This window comes from Phaenicophaeus curvirostris, unplaced genomic scaffold, assembly GCF_032191515.1.
Source record: "Phaenicophaeus curvirostris isolate KB17595 unplaced genomic scaffold, BPBGC_Pcur_1.0 scaffold_59, whole genome shotgun sequence".
NCBI classification, from domain to species: domain Eukaryota; kingdom Metazoa; phylum Chordata; class Aves; order Cuculiformes; family Cuculidae; genus Phaenicophaeus; species Phaenicophaeus curvirostris.
In genome coordinates, this window is record NW_027206681.1 from 409,664 (window position 1) to 427,606 (window position 17,943).

The window sequence follows — 17,943 nt, forward strand, 5'->3', positions numbered from 1 at the left end:
CCAAGGAGGCCAAGGGCATCTTGGCTTGGAGCAGCCCCGGCGTGGCCAGCAGGGCCAGGGAGGTTCTTCTCCCTCTGGGGAGACCCAACCTCGAATCCTGGGGTCAGTGCTGGGTCCTTCACTCCAAGAAAGACCTTGAGGGGCTGGAGAACGTCTGGAGAAGGGAACGGAGCTGAGGAATCTCTGCAGAGGGACCTGGAGAACCTGGATCCGTGGGTGGAGGGCTGGGAGGGTCTGCAGAAGGACCTGGAGAACCTGGATCCATGGGCTAAAGCCAATGGGATGAAGTTCAACCAGGCCAGAGGTTCTTTGGAGAGACTTTATTTACAGCAACACCACGAGCAGCTCAAAACGGAGAAGGAGAAACAAAAGGGAGGAGGAGGACAACCCCTGGTGGGACTTGTCTCTCCCAAATCCACCTCCACCAACCCCTTCTGGCTCCAAAACCTCCGTGGAAGCAGGTTGAGGCTCTACAAGAGAAGGGACGTCCCACCAGGGCAGGAGGATCCACTCAAGGAGCAGAAAAGATGCTCTTGAGGTTCAACACGACCGGTTCTGGGTTCAGGTGGGTCCCGAAGGAGAAGCAGTTCCCACCACCGCCAAGAACCAGCAGCTCCTTCTCCTCTGGGAGGAAGACGCTGCTGTGGTTGTGGAGCATCAACGGCCACTCCAGACGTTCCTGGAGAAGGAAAGAGGGTTTGGAACACGCCCAGGACCTCAAGGCATCCACCTCGTGAGATGCTGGAGTTTTCATCCAAGGAGCTGAGCGAGAAGGTTAAGAACACCAAGAGTTGGTCCCATCAAGGAGCTCTGAGGCCACCCCAAAACGTGAGAAAAAAAAGATGGAAAGGGAGCAAAGGAACAAGGAAACCAGGAGATGGAGGCATGGAAAGGGTCTCCATCCACACCACCTCACCCCGAGGAGATCAGAGATCATGGGTTGGAAGGGACCTCAAAGATCACAGAATCATGGAATGGGTTGGGTGGGAAGGGACCTCAAAGCCCACCCAGTTCCATGGGCAGGGACACCTCCCACTGCATCAGGAGCTCCGAGCTCCATCCAACGTGGCCTTCAACACCTCCAGGGATGGGACATTGACTTCTCTGAGCAACCAGATCCAGTGGGAGCTTCCCTGGAGCCCCTTTCCCTCCTGGAAGCTGCTCGAAGGTCTCCACGGAGCCTTCTCTTCTCCAGGATGAACAACCCCAACTCTCCAGCCTGTCCTACAGGAGGTTCTCCAACCCTTGGATCATCTCCGTGGCCTCCTCTGGCCAAGTTCTTCTCCTTGGGCTGCTCCACACGATCCGTTTACTCCTCTGGTCACTCCACCCACCCAACCACCTCCAGCTGAAGGATTTCTGAGGAGAACGAAGGTCTTTGAGCACCTTGAACCTTCACGTCTCCTCTTCCAAGAATGGAGCCACCACGTTTGGCCTCCACGTAGACCGTTGGTGTCCTCGTTCTGAGAGAAGGAGCTTAGCTACGTTCCTCATGAAGGACTCGTTGGGTTCCTCTGAGAAGAAACAGGAGCCACCACGGCTTTTCCATCCCAAAGGAGACAACTTGAGGTCCACGGCTGCACGTGGAAGGGGCAGGAGACACCTGGGAAGAGGCAGCGGCTGAGGGACCTGGGGCTGCTTAGTCTGGAGAAGAGGAGGCTGAGGAGGGACCTCATGGCTCTTCAGAGCTCCTGGAAAGGAGGTTGGAGCCAGGTGGGTGTTGGTTTCTTCTTCCAAGGACCAAAGGATGAGAAGAAAAGTCATGGATGCTCTGGTGAGACCAAACCTGGAGCCCTGCATCCAGCCCTGGAGTCCTCAGCACAGGGAGGACATGGAGATGATGGAGTGAGGCCTGAGGAGGCCACGGAGATGATGTGAGGGCTGGAGAACCTCCTGGAGGACAGGCTGGAGAGTTGGGGTTGTTCATCCTGGAGAAGAGAAGGCTCCATGGAGACCATCGAGCAGCTTCCAGGAGGGAAAGCGGCTCCAGGGAAGCTTCCTCTGGATCTGGTTGCTCAGAGAAGCGGTGGCTGCTCCATCCCTGGAGGGGTTGAAGGCCACGTTGGGTTGGACGGGGCTTGGAGCAACCTGATCCAGTGGGAGGTGACCCCCCCGATGGATCTGGGTGGGCCTGGAGGTCCCTTCCAATCCAAACCCAAGCCCTGATCCACAAAACTCTGCTCTCCGTGGAAGGTCCGTCCCGGCACTCACCACGTCGACCGCGTAGTCCAAGCAGAGCCCGGTCTGGAGGTCGACGACGGTGACACCCGGCACCGAGGAGGAACAGAGCCAAACTCCTCCAACGAGGAGAAGTTTCCCATCGTGCACGTGGGCCGTGTGGGAATATCTGCAAGATCCAGGGGGGATCAGAGAATCGGAGAATCACCAGGTTGGAAAAGACCCATCGGATCATCGAGTCCAACCGTTCCCATCAATCCCCAACCCGTGTCCCTCAGCACCTCGTCCACCCGGCCCTCAAACCCCTCCAGGAAGGGGACTCAACCCCCTCCCTGGGCAGATTCCACCAGCTCCCAGTGACCTTTTCCATGAGAAATTTCTCTCTGGTGTCCAGTTGGAGCTCCAGTGGAGCTTGAGGCCGTTCCCTCTCGTCCTGTCCCCTGGCCCTTGGGAGAAGAGCCCAGCTCCCTCCTCTCCACAACCTCCTCTCAGGGAGTTGCAGAGAGCAACGAGGTCTCCCCTCAGCCTCCTCTTCTCCAGGATAAACACCCCCAGGGCCCTCAGGCCTGTTCTCCAGCCCCTTCCCAGCTCCGTTCCCTTCTCCAGACGTTCTCCAGCCCCTCAAGGTCTTTCTTGGAGTGAAGGACCCAGCACTGACCCCAGGATTCGAGGTTGGGTCTCCCCAGAGGGAGAAGAACCTCCCTGGCCCTGCTGGCCACGCCGGGGCTGCTCCAAGCCAAGATGCCCTTGGCCTCCTTGGCCCCCTGGGCCCCTGCTGGCTCCTGTTCAACCAACCCCCCCAGGTCCTTCTCCTCCAGGCAGTTTCCAGCCAGCCTTCTCCTCGTCTGGAGCTGCTCAGGGTTGTTGTGCCCCAAGGTCCTGGTCAAACCTCATCCCGTTGGTCTCAGCCCATGGATCCAGCCTGTTCAGATCCCTCTGGAGAACCTCACACCCTCCAGCAGATCCACCCAGCTCAGTGTCATCCCCAAACTTGCTCAGGGGGCCCTCGATGCCTTCATCCAGGTCATTGATGAAGACGTTGACCAGGGCTGGACCCAGCACTGAGCCCTGGGGACACTCCTTGTCACTGGCCTCCAGCTGGAGTTAACTCCATCTCCCACCACTCTCTGAGCCTCCATCCAACCAGTTTCCACCCAGGAGCTCGTTCTCCTCTCCAGGCCTGAGGTGACAGTTTCCAAGCAAAACGCTGCGAGAAACTGTGGCGACCCCTCTCAGCAGAAGCAGGAGGCCAGGAGAGCTTGGAGAGGCCCCACTGAAGGTTTTCTCCTCACCTGGGCACCAGAGGAGGGTGCGTCTGGATTGGTCGCCACCGAAAACCATCTTCAAGCTTCTTCAGGAAGAAAATGGAACCCAAGGGCTTCTCGGCTGCTCCAAGACCTCCTGTGATCAGAGCTCCTCCTGCCCAGGAGCAGGCGCCGTGCGAGTGACGCCGTTCGGGCATCGGACCCTCCACGGGGACCTGGAAAAGGTCAAGGTTGAAGGTTGAGAAGGTTCTTCATGTCCAGGATCTTCTGGTGGGATGTGAGGTTCTTTCCTCTCCTGGGATCGGAACAACTGCAGGAAGGGAACGGAGGAAGAGTCTGAGGGAACAACCCAACCCGCACGTTCCTCGAAGGATGGTTACGAGGAAGGGTCTCCATCCACATCATCTCACCCCGAGGATCAGAGATCATGGGTTGGAAGGGACCTCAAAGATCATGGAATGATGGAATGGGTTGGGTTGGAAGGGACCTCAGTCATGGAATTGTGGAGAAGGGAACAGAGCTGAGGAAGGGGCTGGAGAACCAGGGTTGTGGAGCAGCTGAGGGACCTGGAGGGGCTTGATCTGGAGAAGAGGAGGCTGAGGGGAGACCTCATCGCTGTCCTCCTCAGAGATTGGGGTGAGGTGGGTGCTGGTTTCTTCTCCCGAGGAACAAGGGGTGGGATGGGATGAGAAGTTGCACCAGGGGAGGTTTAGGTTGGATATGGAGAAGATTTCCTTCACTGGAAGGGTTGTCCAGCCCTGTTAGGGGCTGCCCAGGGCAGTGGTGGAGTCTCCATCACTGGAAGGGTTCAAACGTGAACTTCAGGACACGGTGGGGTGGGACTGGATGAGCTTTGAGGGCTTTTCCATGATTCCAAGATGATCAAAACCCAACCAGATCCTGAGCAACGTGATGGAGTCCCACCTGCTTTGAGGAAAGGCGTTTAAGGAGATGATCTCAAGATGTTCCTCCAAACCTCATCCAGCCAAGAAGCTTCTATTCCATAAACTAGAAGCTAGTTCTGATCCCAAACCTTGAGGAGCATCACGGGTTGGTGAATGCCACCCATTCCCACGGCCACGGTGACTCAGTTGGGCTTCCAAGCGAGGAGAATTTGAGAAGTGAAGGGAACTTCTACTCGAAGTTCTTACCGCAGCGCAGGAAAGTTCTGGAAGGGTCAGGAAACACCAGTCGCCCAACACGGGCTCCGTAGCGGAGCGGCCACCGTAGAGGAACAGGAGCCTCTTCCCTACGGAGAAAGACAACGAGGAGAAAGGAGACATTAGGGTTGGGAGCCCCGGTGGGACCCAACCTGGAGTTCTGGGTCCAGCTCTGGAGTCCTCAGGACAAGGAGGACGTGGAGATGTTGGAGCGAGGCCTGAGGAGGACACGGAGACGATGTGAGGGCTGGAGAACCTCCTGGAGGCCAGGCTGGAGAGTTGGGGTTGTTCATCCTGGAGAAGAGAAGGCTCCATGGAGACCTTAGAGCAGCTTCCAGGTTGGGTTGGAAAGGACCTCAAAGCCCACCCAGACCCACAGGCAGGGACACCTCCCACTGGATCAGGGGCTCCAAGCCCCATCCAACCCAATGTGGCCTTCAACACCTCCAGGGATGGATCATTGACTTCTCTAGGAAACCAGATCAAGTGGGAGCTTCCCTGGAGCCCCTTTCCCTCCTGGAAGATGCTCTGAGGTCTCCGTGGAGCCTTTTCTTCTCCAGGATGGACAACCCCAGCTCTCCAGCCTGGCCTCCAGGAGGTTCTCCAGCCCTCACATCATCTCCGTGGCCTCCTCCGGCCTCGCTCCAGCAGCTCCATGTCCTCCCTGTGCTGAGGACTCCAGAGCTGGACACGGGACTCCAGGTTTGGTCCCACCAGAGCAGAGCAGAAGGTGGAATGTCCCCCCTCTCCCTCTTCTCCCACCACTTTGGACGCAGCCCAGGCCACGGGTGGTTTCTGGGCTGGGAACCCACGTTCCTGCTCAACCAATGAGCTTCAGAACTTCTAGGACATCAAAATCCCACAATAATTGGTGTGTCAGACGTCCCCATCCAGGCCAGAAGCCCTCAGAGATCCCATCATTTCCATTCCCACCCCCACGTCTGCTCTTCCCGAGCCTCTTCACCTTGGAAGGTCACTTGGGTCGCGCTGTGTCTCCAACGTGGAGAAGGTGGCTCCAGGTTCACAGGCTCCAAAGCCACCTCGGACGGGTCCCAGGGGTCTGAGGTCCCCGGGAGCTTCATCCGAACCATCCCCAGGCCGGCGCTCGAGGGGGACCTGCGGCCTCCAACCAGCAGCACCAGGTTGTCCCCGAGGTGGGACACGGAGTGGTACAAACGTTCACCTGGGGGGACAGAGTGAGGGGGTCCCACCAACCCTCCTCCCACGGGATTCATGGAATCGCGGAATTCAGGGCATTGAGGTTGGAGAAGACCTTTGAGATCATCGCATCTGCCCTTCAACCATGGATCCAGGTTCTCCAGGTCCCTCTGGGAACCTTCTTGCTCTCCAACCCATGGATCCAGGTTCTCCAGGTCCCTCTGCAGACCCTCCCAGCCCTCCACCCACGGATCCAGGTTCTCCAGGTCCCTCTGAAGGTCCCAGCTCACCCCATCTCATCTCCGGCTTCTCGTGTCTCACGCTGTTCGCTCTCCACCCGCCCTCCACCTTCTCCAGCAGGTGGAACGTCCTCACGCGGCCGTGTTGTCCGTCCTCCTCTCCGAAACCTCCTGTGGTGAGGACCACGTTGGGTTTCAGGAGAACCGAGCGGTGGCCGTAGCGTCTCAAGCCAAGGGTGTCGGAGTTGGAGGGACACGGAGCCGCGGGGACCCTTCCAGCCACCCTGGTGGGACCCTCGCGAGGAGAAGCTGGAAGACAACGAGACCCAAAGGTCTGAGCAGAAACGAGGAGTGAGGACAACGTTGGTGAGGAGAGATGGACACGCCTGGTCAGACTTTGGAGGAGAGAAAAGGTGAAGAGAATCATGGAATCGTGAAGGTTGGAGAAGATCTCCAAGATCATCCAGTCCAACCCTCAGCTCAACTGCTTCGTGGCCACTAAATCATGTCCCCATGTGGTTTTTGAAGCCCTCAAGGGACGGAGATTCCACCACCTCTACCAGGGCTTCATCACCCTTTCCATGAAGGAGCTTCTCCCACTATCCAATCGAATCCTCTCATGGTGCAACTTGAGGTTCTCATCCCACCCCACGTTCCTTGGGAGAAGAGACCAACACCCACCTCACCACAACCTCCTTCCAGGAGCTGTGGAGAGCGATGAGGTTCTCCAGATCCCTCTGAAGATCCTCCCAGCCCTCCACCCATGGATCCAGGTTCTCCAGATCCCTCTGCAGATCCTCCTCTTCTCCAGATCAAGCCCCTCCAGGTCCCCCAGCTGCTCCACAACCCTTGTTCTCCAGCCCTTCCTCAGCTCCATTCCCTTCTCCAGATGTTCTCCAGCCCCTCAAGGTCTTTCTTGGAGTGAAGGACCCAAAATTGACCCCAGGATTCAAGCTGTGGCCTCACCAGGAGGACAATCCCATCCCTGCTCCTCCTGGCCACCCCAGGGCTGATCCAAACCAGGATGCTGGTGGCCTCTTGGCCACCATCAATCAACACCTCCAGGTCCTCTCCCCCACCCCCAGGTCCGTGGGGACCATCCTCCAAGTGCAGCTACTTGGATGGAGGTTGTGAGGAGGTGGGAGCTGGTTTCTTCTCCCAAGCGACAGGACGAGACGAAAAGGCCTCAAGCTGCACCAGGGCAGGTTCAGGCTGAACATCAGGAGAAGTTTCTCCACCAAAAAGGTTCTCAGGGCCTGGATCTGCCCAGGGAGGTGGTGGAGCCGCCATCCCTGGAGATGTTTAAAAGCCGGGGAGATGAGGTTCTTCAGGGTCTGATTTCATGGTGGACAGGAAGGGTTGACCTTGATGATCTCGTAGATCGTTTCCAACCAAGTGACTCTGTGACCCCAGAGAGTGGTGGGAGATGGAGTTAACTCCAGCTGGAGGCCAGTGACAAGGGGTGTCCCCAGGGCTCCGTGGTGGCTCCAGCCCCGTTCAACATCTTCATCAACGACCTGGGTGAAGGCACCGAGGGCGCCCTGAGCAAGTTTGGGGATGACACTGAGCTGGGTGGATCTGCTGGAGGGTTTGAGGGTCTCCAGAGGGATCTGAACAGGCTGGATCCATGGGCTGAGACCAACGGGATGAGGTTTGACCAGGACCTTGGGGCACAACAACCCTGAGCAGCTCCAGACGAGGAGAAGTCTGGCTGGAAAGTGCCTGGAGGAGAAGGACCTGGGGGGGTTGGTTGAACAGGAGCCAGCAGGGGCCCAGGGGGCCAAGGAGGCCAAGGGCATCTTGGCTTGGAGCAGCCCCGGCGTGGCCAGCAGGGCCAGGGAGGTTCTTCTCCCTCTGGGGAGACCCAACCTCGAATCCTGGGGTCAGTGCTGGGTCCTTCACTCCAAGAAAGACCTTGAGGGGCTGGAGCGAGTCTGGAGAAGGGAACGGAGCTGGGGAAGGGGCTGGAGAACAAGCCTGAGGGCCCTGGGGGTGTTTATCCTGGAGAAGAGGAGGCTGAGGGGAGACCTCACTGCTCTCTAGTCGTCTCCTACCGCAGGATCCTCCTCAGATCCCTCAGGGAAGTCCAGGTGAGAGATGAGAACGTGACCCAACCAGCACGTACCCGTCATCCCGGCCAAGAACGGCGTCCAAGGAGGTTCCATCCCCTTCGACGCAGCCAAGATGAAGTAGTGAGAACATTTCAGGTGCCATTCCTGCCGCCAGGGTGGGAGGAGAAGACAAGTGCCCTCAAAATCTCAACAGAAGCAGAATGAACGTGGAGAAAATCAAAGAACGACCCAACCCAGATGTTTCCAAGCAGCCGAAGTCCAACGTGCCCTTCAACACCTCCAGGGATGGGGCAGCCACCACTTCTCTGAGCAACCAAATCCAGAAGAAGCTTCCCTGGAGCCCCTTTCCCTACTGGAAGCTGCTCTAAGGTCTCCATGGAGCCTTGTCTTCTCCAGGATGAACAACCCTAGTTGTCCCAGCTTGTCCTACAGGAGGTTCTCCAGCCCTCACATCATCTCCATGGGTTCCTCTGGCCTCACTCCAACATCTCCATGTCCTCCCTGTGTTGAGGACTCTTCAACGAAGGAGAAATCGACCCTTGGACCCACCAAACCTTAACATCTACAGCACCTTCTGGGCCACCAACCACCCTTGGCTTCTCTCTTCCCCGAGGACCATGGAACCAAGAAGCTTTTCCACCACCAAGAGGCTCCAGAAGGAGCTTCCTACAACCTCATCACCAAGATCTCCACCCAGACATTCTCAACTTCTTCCTCAGCAGCTCTGGGACCAGGCTGGGACCATCCGAGGTCGCAGACGTGGAGCTGCTGAGGTTGGAGAAGCCCTTGGAGATGATGGGGTGCAGGTCAGGGGGGAGGAGGAGAAAGGGGGGTTACCTCGTACTCATCGAAGGGCTCCAGCGCCTCAACTCTTTGTTGTTCTTCTTCTGGGGTGCAGAGGGTGAAGAACTCGTTCATGTCCAAGATGCTGCACTCGGTCCAGCCCTGGAAGAAGATCCCTCAAAATCATCGATGGAAGAGGAGGCGCTTCATGATTCCACCATGGTCTGTGAGGTCCCTTCCAACCCAACCCATTCCATGATTCCATGATCTTTGAGGTCTCTTCCACCCCAACACATTCCATGATTCCATCATGATCTTTGAGGTCCCTTCCAACCCAACCCATTCCATGATTCCATGATCTTTGAGATCCCTTCCAACCCAACCCATTCCAAGATCCCATGATGTTTCTCCACTCGTTCCATCAAGGATCTTCTCCCACTATCCAACCTCAACCTCTCCTGGTGCATCTTGAGGCCGTTTCCTCTCATCCCACCCCTCGTTCCTTGGCTGAAGAGCCCCAGGAGAAGACACGATCCACGCTTCTCGTGTTCCCTGGAGCTCACCTGGCTGAGGAAGCGTCTCTGCTGAGCTTCACGATCCGGGTACGTCCCCAAGGATCGAAGAGCGGAGTTGAGCTGCTTGAAATGTTGCTGCATGACGAGGCCAAAGGGATCTCCTGGGTGCATCTGCTCGTAGAGGAGGAAGGAAGCCTGGGAGAAACGCTCTGCTGCCCATTGGATCAGGGCGTCCGACCTGCCAGGAGGAGCGTGGAGGAGGAATTAAACCACAGAGGGACCTCAAAGCTCGTGGAATTATAGAATCATGGAAGGGTTGAGTTGGAAGGGACCTCAAAGCTCATAGAATCATGGACTCATGGAATGGTTTGGGTTGGAAGGGACCTCAAAGATCATGGACTCATGGAATGGTTTGGGCTGGAAGGGACCTCAAAGATCATGGAATCATGGAATGGTTTGGGTTGGAAGGGACCTCAAAGCCCATCCAGATCCATCCCTCCGGCCATGGGCAGGGACACCTCCCACTGGATCAGGGCCTCCAAGCCCCATCCCACCTGGCCTTGAACGTCTCCAGGGATGGAACAACCACTTCTCTGAGCAACCAGATCCAGTGGGAGCTTCCCTGGAGCCCCTTTCCCTACTGGAAGCTGCTCGAAGGTCTCCACGGAGCCTTCTCTTCTCCAGGATGAACAACCCCAACTCTCCAGCCTGGTCTCCAGGAGGTTCTCCAACCCTCCCATCATCTCCGTGGCCTCCTCCGGCCTCGCTCCAGCAGCTCCGTGTCCTCCCTGTGCTGAGGGATCCAGAGCTGGAGCCAGGACTCCGAAGGGAGAAGCTCCTGCTCACCTGGTGGTTTCCATGTAGGTGAGGACAACCTCGGCCAGGAAGAGGGTGGGGATCCCAGGGTCCAGTCCCGCTTCCTCCAGGGCCTCGTCCAGCCGGGGCAGCTCCGATAAATCCACCCCCAGGAGCCGGAAACCCTCGCCGGACACGGCAACGGATCCTGGGGACACAGGGGACCCCGTCCCACCACGGGAAAGGGAGAGGAACCAGAAAATCAACCGGGAAACTCGGGGAAATCAAGAAAATCAGCCAGGAAAACAAGGAAAATCTGCCAGGAAAATCAGGGGAATCAACAGGGAAGGCAGGAAAATCAACTGGAAAGTCAGGAGAATCAACCAGGAAAATCAACTGTGGATTCAGAAAAATAAACCAGGAAAATCAGGGAAGTCAGGAGAATGAAGAAAGTCAGGAAAATCAAGCAGGAAAATGAGGAGAATGAGGAAAATTAGCAGGGAAAATCAACCAGGAAAATCAAGAAAGTCAGGAGAACTAAGAAAGTCAGGAAAAATCAGGCAGGAAAATCAGGAAAACGAGGGAAATCAACAGGAGAAACAGATAAATCAAGCAGCAAAATCGGGAAAATGAGGGAAATGAACCAGGAAACTCAGAAAAATCAAGTCGGAAAATGAGGAAAATCAACCGGGAAAATCAGAAAAATGAGGAAAATCAACAGGGGAAAATCAACAGGGAACAATCAAGAAATTCAGGAAAATCAACCAGGAAAATCAACAGGAGAAACAGAAAAATCAGGCAGGAAAATCAGGAAAATGAGGGAAATCAACCAGGAAACTCAGGAAAATCAACTGCAGATTCAGAAAAATCAATCAGGAAAATCAGGAAAAAGAGGAAAACAGGAAAAATCAAGAGATTCAGGAAAATCAAGTAGGAAAATCAGGAAAATGAGGGAAATCAACCAGGAAAGTCAGGAAACTCAACTGTAGATTCAGAAAAATCAACCAGGAAAATTAGGAGAATGAGGGAAATCAACAGGGAGAATCGGGAAAACGAGGAAAATCTACCAGGAAAATCAGGAGAATGAACAGGGAAGTCAGGAAAATCAACCAGGAAAATCAGGAGAATCAGGAAAATCAACAAGGAAAAAATTCAGGAAAATCAACTCTAGAGTCAAAAAAAAAATCAGGTAAATCAGGAAAATGAGGGAAACCAACCAGGAAACTCAGGAAAATAAACTGTAGTTTCAGGAAAATCAACGGGGAAAATCAGGAAAATGAGGAAAATCAACAGGGAAAATCAAGAAATTAAGGAAAATCAACCAGGAAAATCAGGAAAATGAGGAAAATTAAGCATGAAAATCAACCAGGAAAGTCAGGAAACTCAACTGTAGATTCAGAGAAATCAACCCGGAAAATCAGGAAAATGGGGAAAACAAACAGGAAGAATCAAGAAATTCAGGAAAATCAACCAGGAAAATCAGGACAGTCAGGAGAATTGAGAAAGTCAAGAAAATCAAGCAAGAAAATCAGGAAAATTAGAAAAATCAACGAGGAAAATGAGGAAAATCAGCAAGAAAACCAGGAAATTCAGGAAAACCAACAGGAAAATCAACAGGAAAATCCACAGGAAAATGAGGAAATCCATCCACGCGTCCGTGGCACTTGGGGCCAGGGCCTCGCGGGCCTCGTGGCCTTGAGTGCGGGTTGTTCTGGATGAGCCTGGGGGGCTTCTCCAGCCCCAAGGATCCCAGGATTCCAGGATCCTACGTGTCGTTTTGCTCAAAAACCAAAGACGCTTTTGATGGGCTCATGGGATGGGTGGGAAGGGACCTCCAAGCCCACCCAGATCCACGGGCTGGGACACCTCCCACCGGCTCAGGAGCTCCAAGCTCCATCCCACGTGGCCTCCAACATCTCCAGGGATGGAGCAGCCACCTCCAGCTCTTTTCATCTCCACCCTCGTGGTTCCTCGGGCGTCAACGTCGCTTTGGAAAAGGCTGAAGCTCCCTCTGGTCCTTCCAAACCCTCGAAAAGCTTCCGTAGATCCCGTACCTGACCCTTCCCGTCCATCGTCTCCCACCAGCGCCGACAACTCCTCGTTTCTCCTGATCTGAGCAGCTTTCTGACGCGCCACCTCGGGGAAATCCACCTCGAAGACCACGGCGCGAGGTAGAAGCCCCAAGTCCTTCAAACGGAAGAACAAGGAGTCGAAGCCAGCGCCCAGAGACAGGATCTGTGGAGAAAGGACCAAGGAACGATCGTCCTCGACTCCAGCTGGATCCCAAACCTCCAGGAGTGAAAAAAATCCTGGAAAACCAGGAATTTGGTGGCCCCTGACAAGGATTTCTGGAGAGTCCCAGCGGCGCTGGTGGGATCTGCTGGGAAAGGAGCTCAACGGAGGTTCTACCGCAGCACCAAAGGCTTTTCCCATCACAGAAAACTCACCTGGGTCCTCGGGTGGCTTTGGGTCTTCAGCAAGAAGTCTTGGACGCCGTGATCCACGGCGCGAGCGCGGATGTAATAACCCCTGCGGGAGGAGATCCGGGTGAAACCACAGCCAGGAACCCGCTTCCACCACCTCCAAAAGCTCCTTTGTCCTCCTCCAGGCTTCTACCAAACATCCCTTCCAACTCAACCCTTCCATGAGTCCGTAATTCCATGAGCTCTGAGGGCCCTTCCAACTCAACCCTTCCATGAGTCCGTAATTCCATGAGCTCTGAGGGCCCTTCCAACTCAATCCTTCCACGATTCCATAATTCCATGAGCTCTGAGGTCCCTTCCAACTCAACCACTCCACAAGTCCATGATTCTATGAGCTTTTAGGTCCCTCCCAAACCAACCATTCCACAATTCTATAATTCCATGAGCTTTGAGGTCTCTTCCAACTCAACCCTTCCACGATTCCATAATTCCATGAACTTTGAGGTCCCTTCCAACTCAACTCTTCCACGATTCCATAATTCCATGAGCTTTGAGGTCCCTCCCAAACCAACTCATTCCACGATTCTATAACTCCATTAGCTTTGAGGTCCCTTCCAACTCAACCCTTGCACAATTCCATAATTCCATGAGCTTGGAGGTCCCTTCCAACTCAACCACTCCACAAGTCCATGATTCTACAAACTTTGAGGTCCCTCCCAAACCAACCCTTCCACGATTCCATAATTCCATGAGCTTTGAGGTCCCTCCCAACTCAACCATCCCATGCAGGACCTTCTCCTGATGTCCAACCTAAACCTCTCCTGGTGCAACCTGAGGACGTTCTCCCCCCCCCAACCCCTCACCCAGCGACACCCCGGTCCTGGGGTCCCCCCGGGGCGGCTCCGGGGCCCCCGGGGCCCCTCACCGGTGGACGAGGGGTGCCCGGCGTCTCCCAGGACCCGCCAGGAGCCCCAGGAAGCGGTCGTGGACGTAGCCCCTGGCGGCCGCCGAGGCCTTGCTGACCGCGCTGCTGCCGCCCGTGCCCCGGACCTGCCGGCACCGGGACGTCACCACGGGGGCTCCACCGGGACACGGGGGGCAGGGGGCGCGAGGGTCGGGGGGCTGCGAAGGTTTGGGGGGGGCTGCGAGGGGGGGTTGAGGAGTTGGGGGGCTGGAAGGGTTTTAGGGCTGTGAGGGGTTCTGGAGTTGGGGGGTGGCGAGGGGTTGGGGTCCTCTGGGGGTTGGGGGGCTGCAAAGGGTGGGGGTTTGAGGGTTGGGGGGCTCTGGACTTTGGGGGGGATCTGGCGGTTGGGGGGCTGCGAGGAGTTGGGGGGCTGAAAGGGCTGGGGGGCTGTGAGGGGTTGGGGGGCTGGAAGGGTTTTAGGGCTGTGAGGGGCTCTGGAGTTGGGGGGTGGCGAGGGGTTGGGGGCCTCTGGGGGTTGGGGGGCTGCGAGGAGTGGGGGGGTTGAGGGTTGGGGGGCTGCGAAGAGGGGAGATTTGGGGGTTGGGGGGCTCTGGACGTTGGGGGGGATGTGGGGGTGGGGGGCTGCGAGGGGTTGGAGACTCTGGGGTTGGGGGGCTGCGAGGGGGGGTTGAGGAGTTGGGGGGCTGAAAGGGTTTTAGGGCTGTGAGGGGTTGGGGGGCTGAGAAGGGTGAGGGAATTTGGAGGTTGGGGGGCTCTGGGGTCGGGGGGTCGCGAGGAGGCACTGAGGAGTTGGGGGGCTGTGAGGGGTTGGGGGATCTGGGGATTGGAGGGTTGAGGGGCCTCTGGGGTTGGGGGGCTCTGGGGGGGCTGTGAGGGGTTGGGGAGCTGAGAAGGGGGGGACTGGGGAGTTAGGGGGCTCTGGGTTTGGGGGCCAGCAAGGGGTGGGGGGGTCTGGGGATTGGGGGTCTCTGGGAATTGGGGGGCTGAGGGAGATTTGGAGGCCCCAGGGGTTGGGGGACTCTGGGGGGGCTCTGGGGTTGGGGGGCTCGGGGGGGGCTGTGAGGGGTTGGGGGGGCTGAGAGAATTGGGGGGGCTGAGGGGGGATCCGGGGGCTTGGGAGGCTGCTAGTGGTGGGGAATTCGGGGGTTGGGGGGCTCTGGAAGTTGGGGGGTTGCGAGGAGGCACTGAGGAGTTGGGGGGCTGAAATGGTTGGGGGGCTGTGAGGGGTTGGGGGCTCTGGGGATTGGGGGGGCTGAGGGGGAATTTGGGGGTTGGGGGGCCTCTGGGGTTGGGGGTGTCTGGGGGGGCTGTGAGGGATTGGGGGGCTGAGAGGATTGGGGGGCTGAGGAGGGGTCTGGGGGCTCTGGGGGGTTGGGGGGCTGGGAGGGGTGAGGGATTTGGGGGCTGGGGGACTCTGGGGGGTTGGGGGGCTCAGGGGGGGCTCTGAGGGGTTGGGGGGGCTGAGAAGGGGGGACTGGGGAGCTGGGGGGCTCTGGGTTTGGGGGGGCTGAGAAGAGGGGGAATTCGGGGGTTGGGGGGCCTCTGAGGTCGGGGGGCTCTGGGGGGGCTGTGAGGGGTTGGGGGCCTGAGAGGATTGGGGGGCTGAGGAGGGGTCTGGGGGCTCTGGGGGGGCTGTGAGGGGTTGGGGGGGCTGAGAAGGGGGGGACTCTGGGGTTGGGGGGCTCTGGGGGGGCTGTGAGGGGTTGGGGGGGGCTGAGAAGGGGGGACCGGGAGTTGGGGGGGCTCTGGGATTGGGGGGTTCGGGGGGGCTGTGAGGGGTTGGGGGGGCTGAGAGGATTGGGGGGGCTGAGGGGGGATCCGGAGGCTTGAGGGGCTGCTAGGAGTGGGGAATTCGGGGGTTGGGGGGCTCTGGAGGATGGGGGTGCAGAGATCGGGGGGCTGAGGGAGGTTGGGGGGCTGGGGGGGGCAGTGAGGGGTTCAGGGGCTCGGGGGGGGGGGGGGGGGGGCGCTCCTCTGCATCACGTGACCGGGGGGGACTCACAGCGGAGCCGCGCGCGCGGCCCATGGCGGGAGGCGGGAAGAGACCCGGATGTTGGGGGGGGAGGGGAGGGAGAAGAGGGAGGAGGAAGGGGGCGGGCGCCATCTGGCGGCCAAAAAGGGAACTACAGGGGGGGCTGGAAAGGGTTTGGAGACCCCAAAGATCCAACCCTGAGCCTCATCTCCCGGCTTTGATCCCCTCCAGGATGGAGATTCCACCACTGATCCATCCCTGAGAGCCTCATCTCCCGGCTTTGATCCCCTCCAGGATGGAGATTCCACTGATCCATCCCTGAGAGCCTCATCTCCCAGCTTTGATCCCCTCCAGGATGGAGATTCCTCCACTGATCCATCCCTGAGAGCCTCATCTCCCGGCTTTGATCCCCTCCAGGATGGAGATTCCACTGATCCATCCCTGAGAGCCTCATCTCCCGGCTTTGATCCCCTCCAGGATGGAGATTCCACCACTGATCCATCCCTGAGAGCCTCATCTCCCGGCTTTGATCCCCTCCAGGATGGAGATTCCTCCACTGATCCATCCCTGAGAGCCTCATCTCCTGGCTTTGATCCCCTCCAGGATGGAGATTCCACCACTGATCCATCCCTGAGAGCCTCATCTCCCGGCTTTGATCCCCTCCAGGATGGAGATTCCACCACTGATCCATCCCTGAGAGCCTCATCTCCCGGCTTTGATCCCCTCCAGGATGGAGATTCCACCACTGATCCATCCCTGAGAGCCTCATCTCCCGGCTTTGATCCCCTCCAGGATGGAGATTCCACTGATCCATCCCTGAGAGCCTCATCTCCCGGCTTTGATCCCCTCCAGGATGGAGATTCCACCACTGATCCATCTCTGAGAGCCTCATCTCCTGGCTTTGATCCCCTCCAGGATGGAGATTCCACCACTGATCCATCCCTGAGAGCCTCATCTCCCGGCTTTGATCCCCTCCAGGATGGAGATTCCACCACTGATCCATCTCTGAGAGCCTCATCTCCTGGCTTTGATCCCCTCCAGGATGGAGATTCCACCACTGATCCATCCCTGAGAGCCTCATCTCCCAGCTTTGATCCCCTCCAGGATGGAGATTCCACTGATCCATCCCTGAGAGTCTCATCTCCCGGCTTTGATCCCCTCCAGGATGGAGATTCCACTGATCCATCCCTGAGAGCCTCATCTCCCGGCTTTGATCCCCTCCAGGATGGAGATTCCACCACTGATCCATCCCTGAGAGCCTCATCTCCCGGCTTTGATCCCCTCCAGGATGGAGATTCCACTGATCCATCCCTGAGAGCCTCATCTCCCGGCTTTGATCCCCTCCAGGATGGAGATTCCACCACTGATCCATCCCTGAGCCTCATCTCCCGGCTTTGATCCCCTCCAGGATGGAGATTCCACTGATCCATCCCTGAGAGCCTCATCTCCCGGCTTTGATCCCCTCCAGGATGGAGATTCCACCACTGATCCATCCCTGAGAGCCTCATCTCCCGGCTTTGATCCCCTCCAGGATGGAGATTCCACTGATCCATCCCCGAGAGCCTCATCTCCCGGCTTTGATCCCCTCCAGGATGGAGATTCCACTGATCCATCCCCGAGAGCCTCATCTCCCGGCTTTGATCCCCTCCAGGATGGAGATTCCTCCACTGATCCATCCCTGAGAGCCTCATCTCCCGGCTTTGATCCCCTCCAGGATGGAGATTCCACCACTGATCCATCCCTGAGAGTCTCATCTCCCGGCTTTGATCCCCTCCAGGATGGAGATTCCACTGATCCATCCCTGAGAGCCTCATCTCCCGGCTTTGATCCCCTCCAGGATGGAGATTCCACCACTGATCCATCCCTGAGAGCCTCATCTCCCGGCTTTGATCCCCTCCAGGATGGAGATTCCACCACTGATCCATCCCAGAGAGCCTCATCTCCCGGCTTTGATCCCCTCCAGGATGGAGATTCCACTGATCCATCCCTGAGCCTCATCTCCCAGCTTTGATCCCCTCCAGGATGGAGATTCCACCACTGATCCATCCCTGAGAGCCTCATCTCCCGGCTTTGATCCCCTCCAGGATGGAGATTCCACTGATCCATCCCTGAGAGCCTCATCTCCCGGCTTTGATCCCCTCCAGGATGGAGATTCCTCCACTGATCCATCCCTGAGAGCCTCATCTCCCGGCTTTGATCCCCTCCAGGATGGAGATTCCTCCACTGATCCATCCCTGAGAGCCTCATCTCCCGGCTTTGATCCCCTCCAGGATGGAGATTCCACCACTGATCCATCCCTGAGAGCCTCATCTCCCGGCTTTGATCCCCTCCAGGATGGAGATTCCTCCACTGATCCATCCCTGAGAGCCTCATCTCCCGGCTTTGATCCCCTCCAGGATGGAGATTCCACCACTGATCCATCTCTGAGAGCCTCATCTCCTGGCTTTGATCCCCTCCA

At 57.4% G+C, this 17,943-nt stretch overlaps 1 protein-coding gene across 2 annotated transcripts; it reads right to left on the reverse strand.

Moving 5' to 3' along the window:
- Positions 1–305: 305 nt before the first annotated feature.
- On the reverse strand, positions 306–15,550 carry LCMT2 (leucine carboxyl methyltransferase 2). 2 transcript variants are annotated; one of them, XM_069881691.1, is made up of 14 exons: positions 15,516–15,550; positions 13,514–13,638; positions 12,613–12,694; positions 12,220–12,400; positions 10,217–10,373; positions 9,419–9,608; positions 8,910–9,017; positions 8,126–8,216; positions 6,052–6,309; positions 5,568–5,786; positions 4,595–4,692; positions 3,471–3,658; positions 2,212–2,347; positions 306–679 (listed from the first exon to the last, which is right to left on the reverse strand). In XM_069881691.1, the coding sequence occupies exons 1-14, from the start codon at positions 15,537–15,539 to the stop codon at positions 512–514; spliced, it is 2,025 nt and encodes a 674-aa protein (XP_069737792.1). In that variant the 5' UTR covers positions 15,540–15,550; the 3' UTR covers positions 306–511. The 2 variants fall into 2 exon arrangements, with proteins under 2 accessions (XP_069737792.1, XP_069737793.1); XM_069881692.1 differs by lacking the exons at positions 306–679; positions 2,212–2,347 and adding an exon at positions 3,054–3,358.
- Between the last annotated feature and the right edge of the window lie 2,393 nt (positions 15,551–17,943).

What these genes read in the sequence shown, in the direction of transcription:
- LCMT2 (XM_069881691.1), bottom strand. Translation starts at nt 15,539, where the DNA reads ATGGGCCGCGCGCGCGGCTCCGCT. An exon ending in AAAGCCACCCGAGGACCCAG is followed by an intron (nt 12,401 to 12,612) that starts GTGAGTTTTCTG and finishes CTTTCTCCACAG; the next exon opens with ATCCTGTCTCTGGGCGCTGG. An exon ending in AGCCCTTCGATGAGTACGAG is followed by an intron (nt 8,217 to 8,909) that starts GTAACCCCCCTT and finishes CCCTGGCGGCAG; the next exon opens with GAATGGCACCTGAAATGTTC.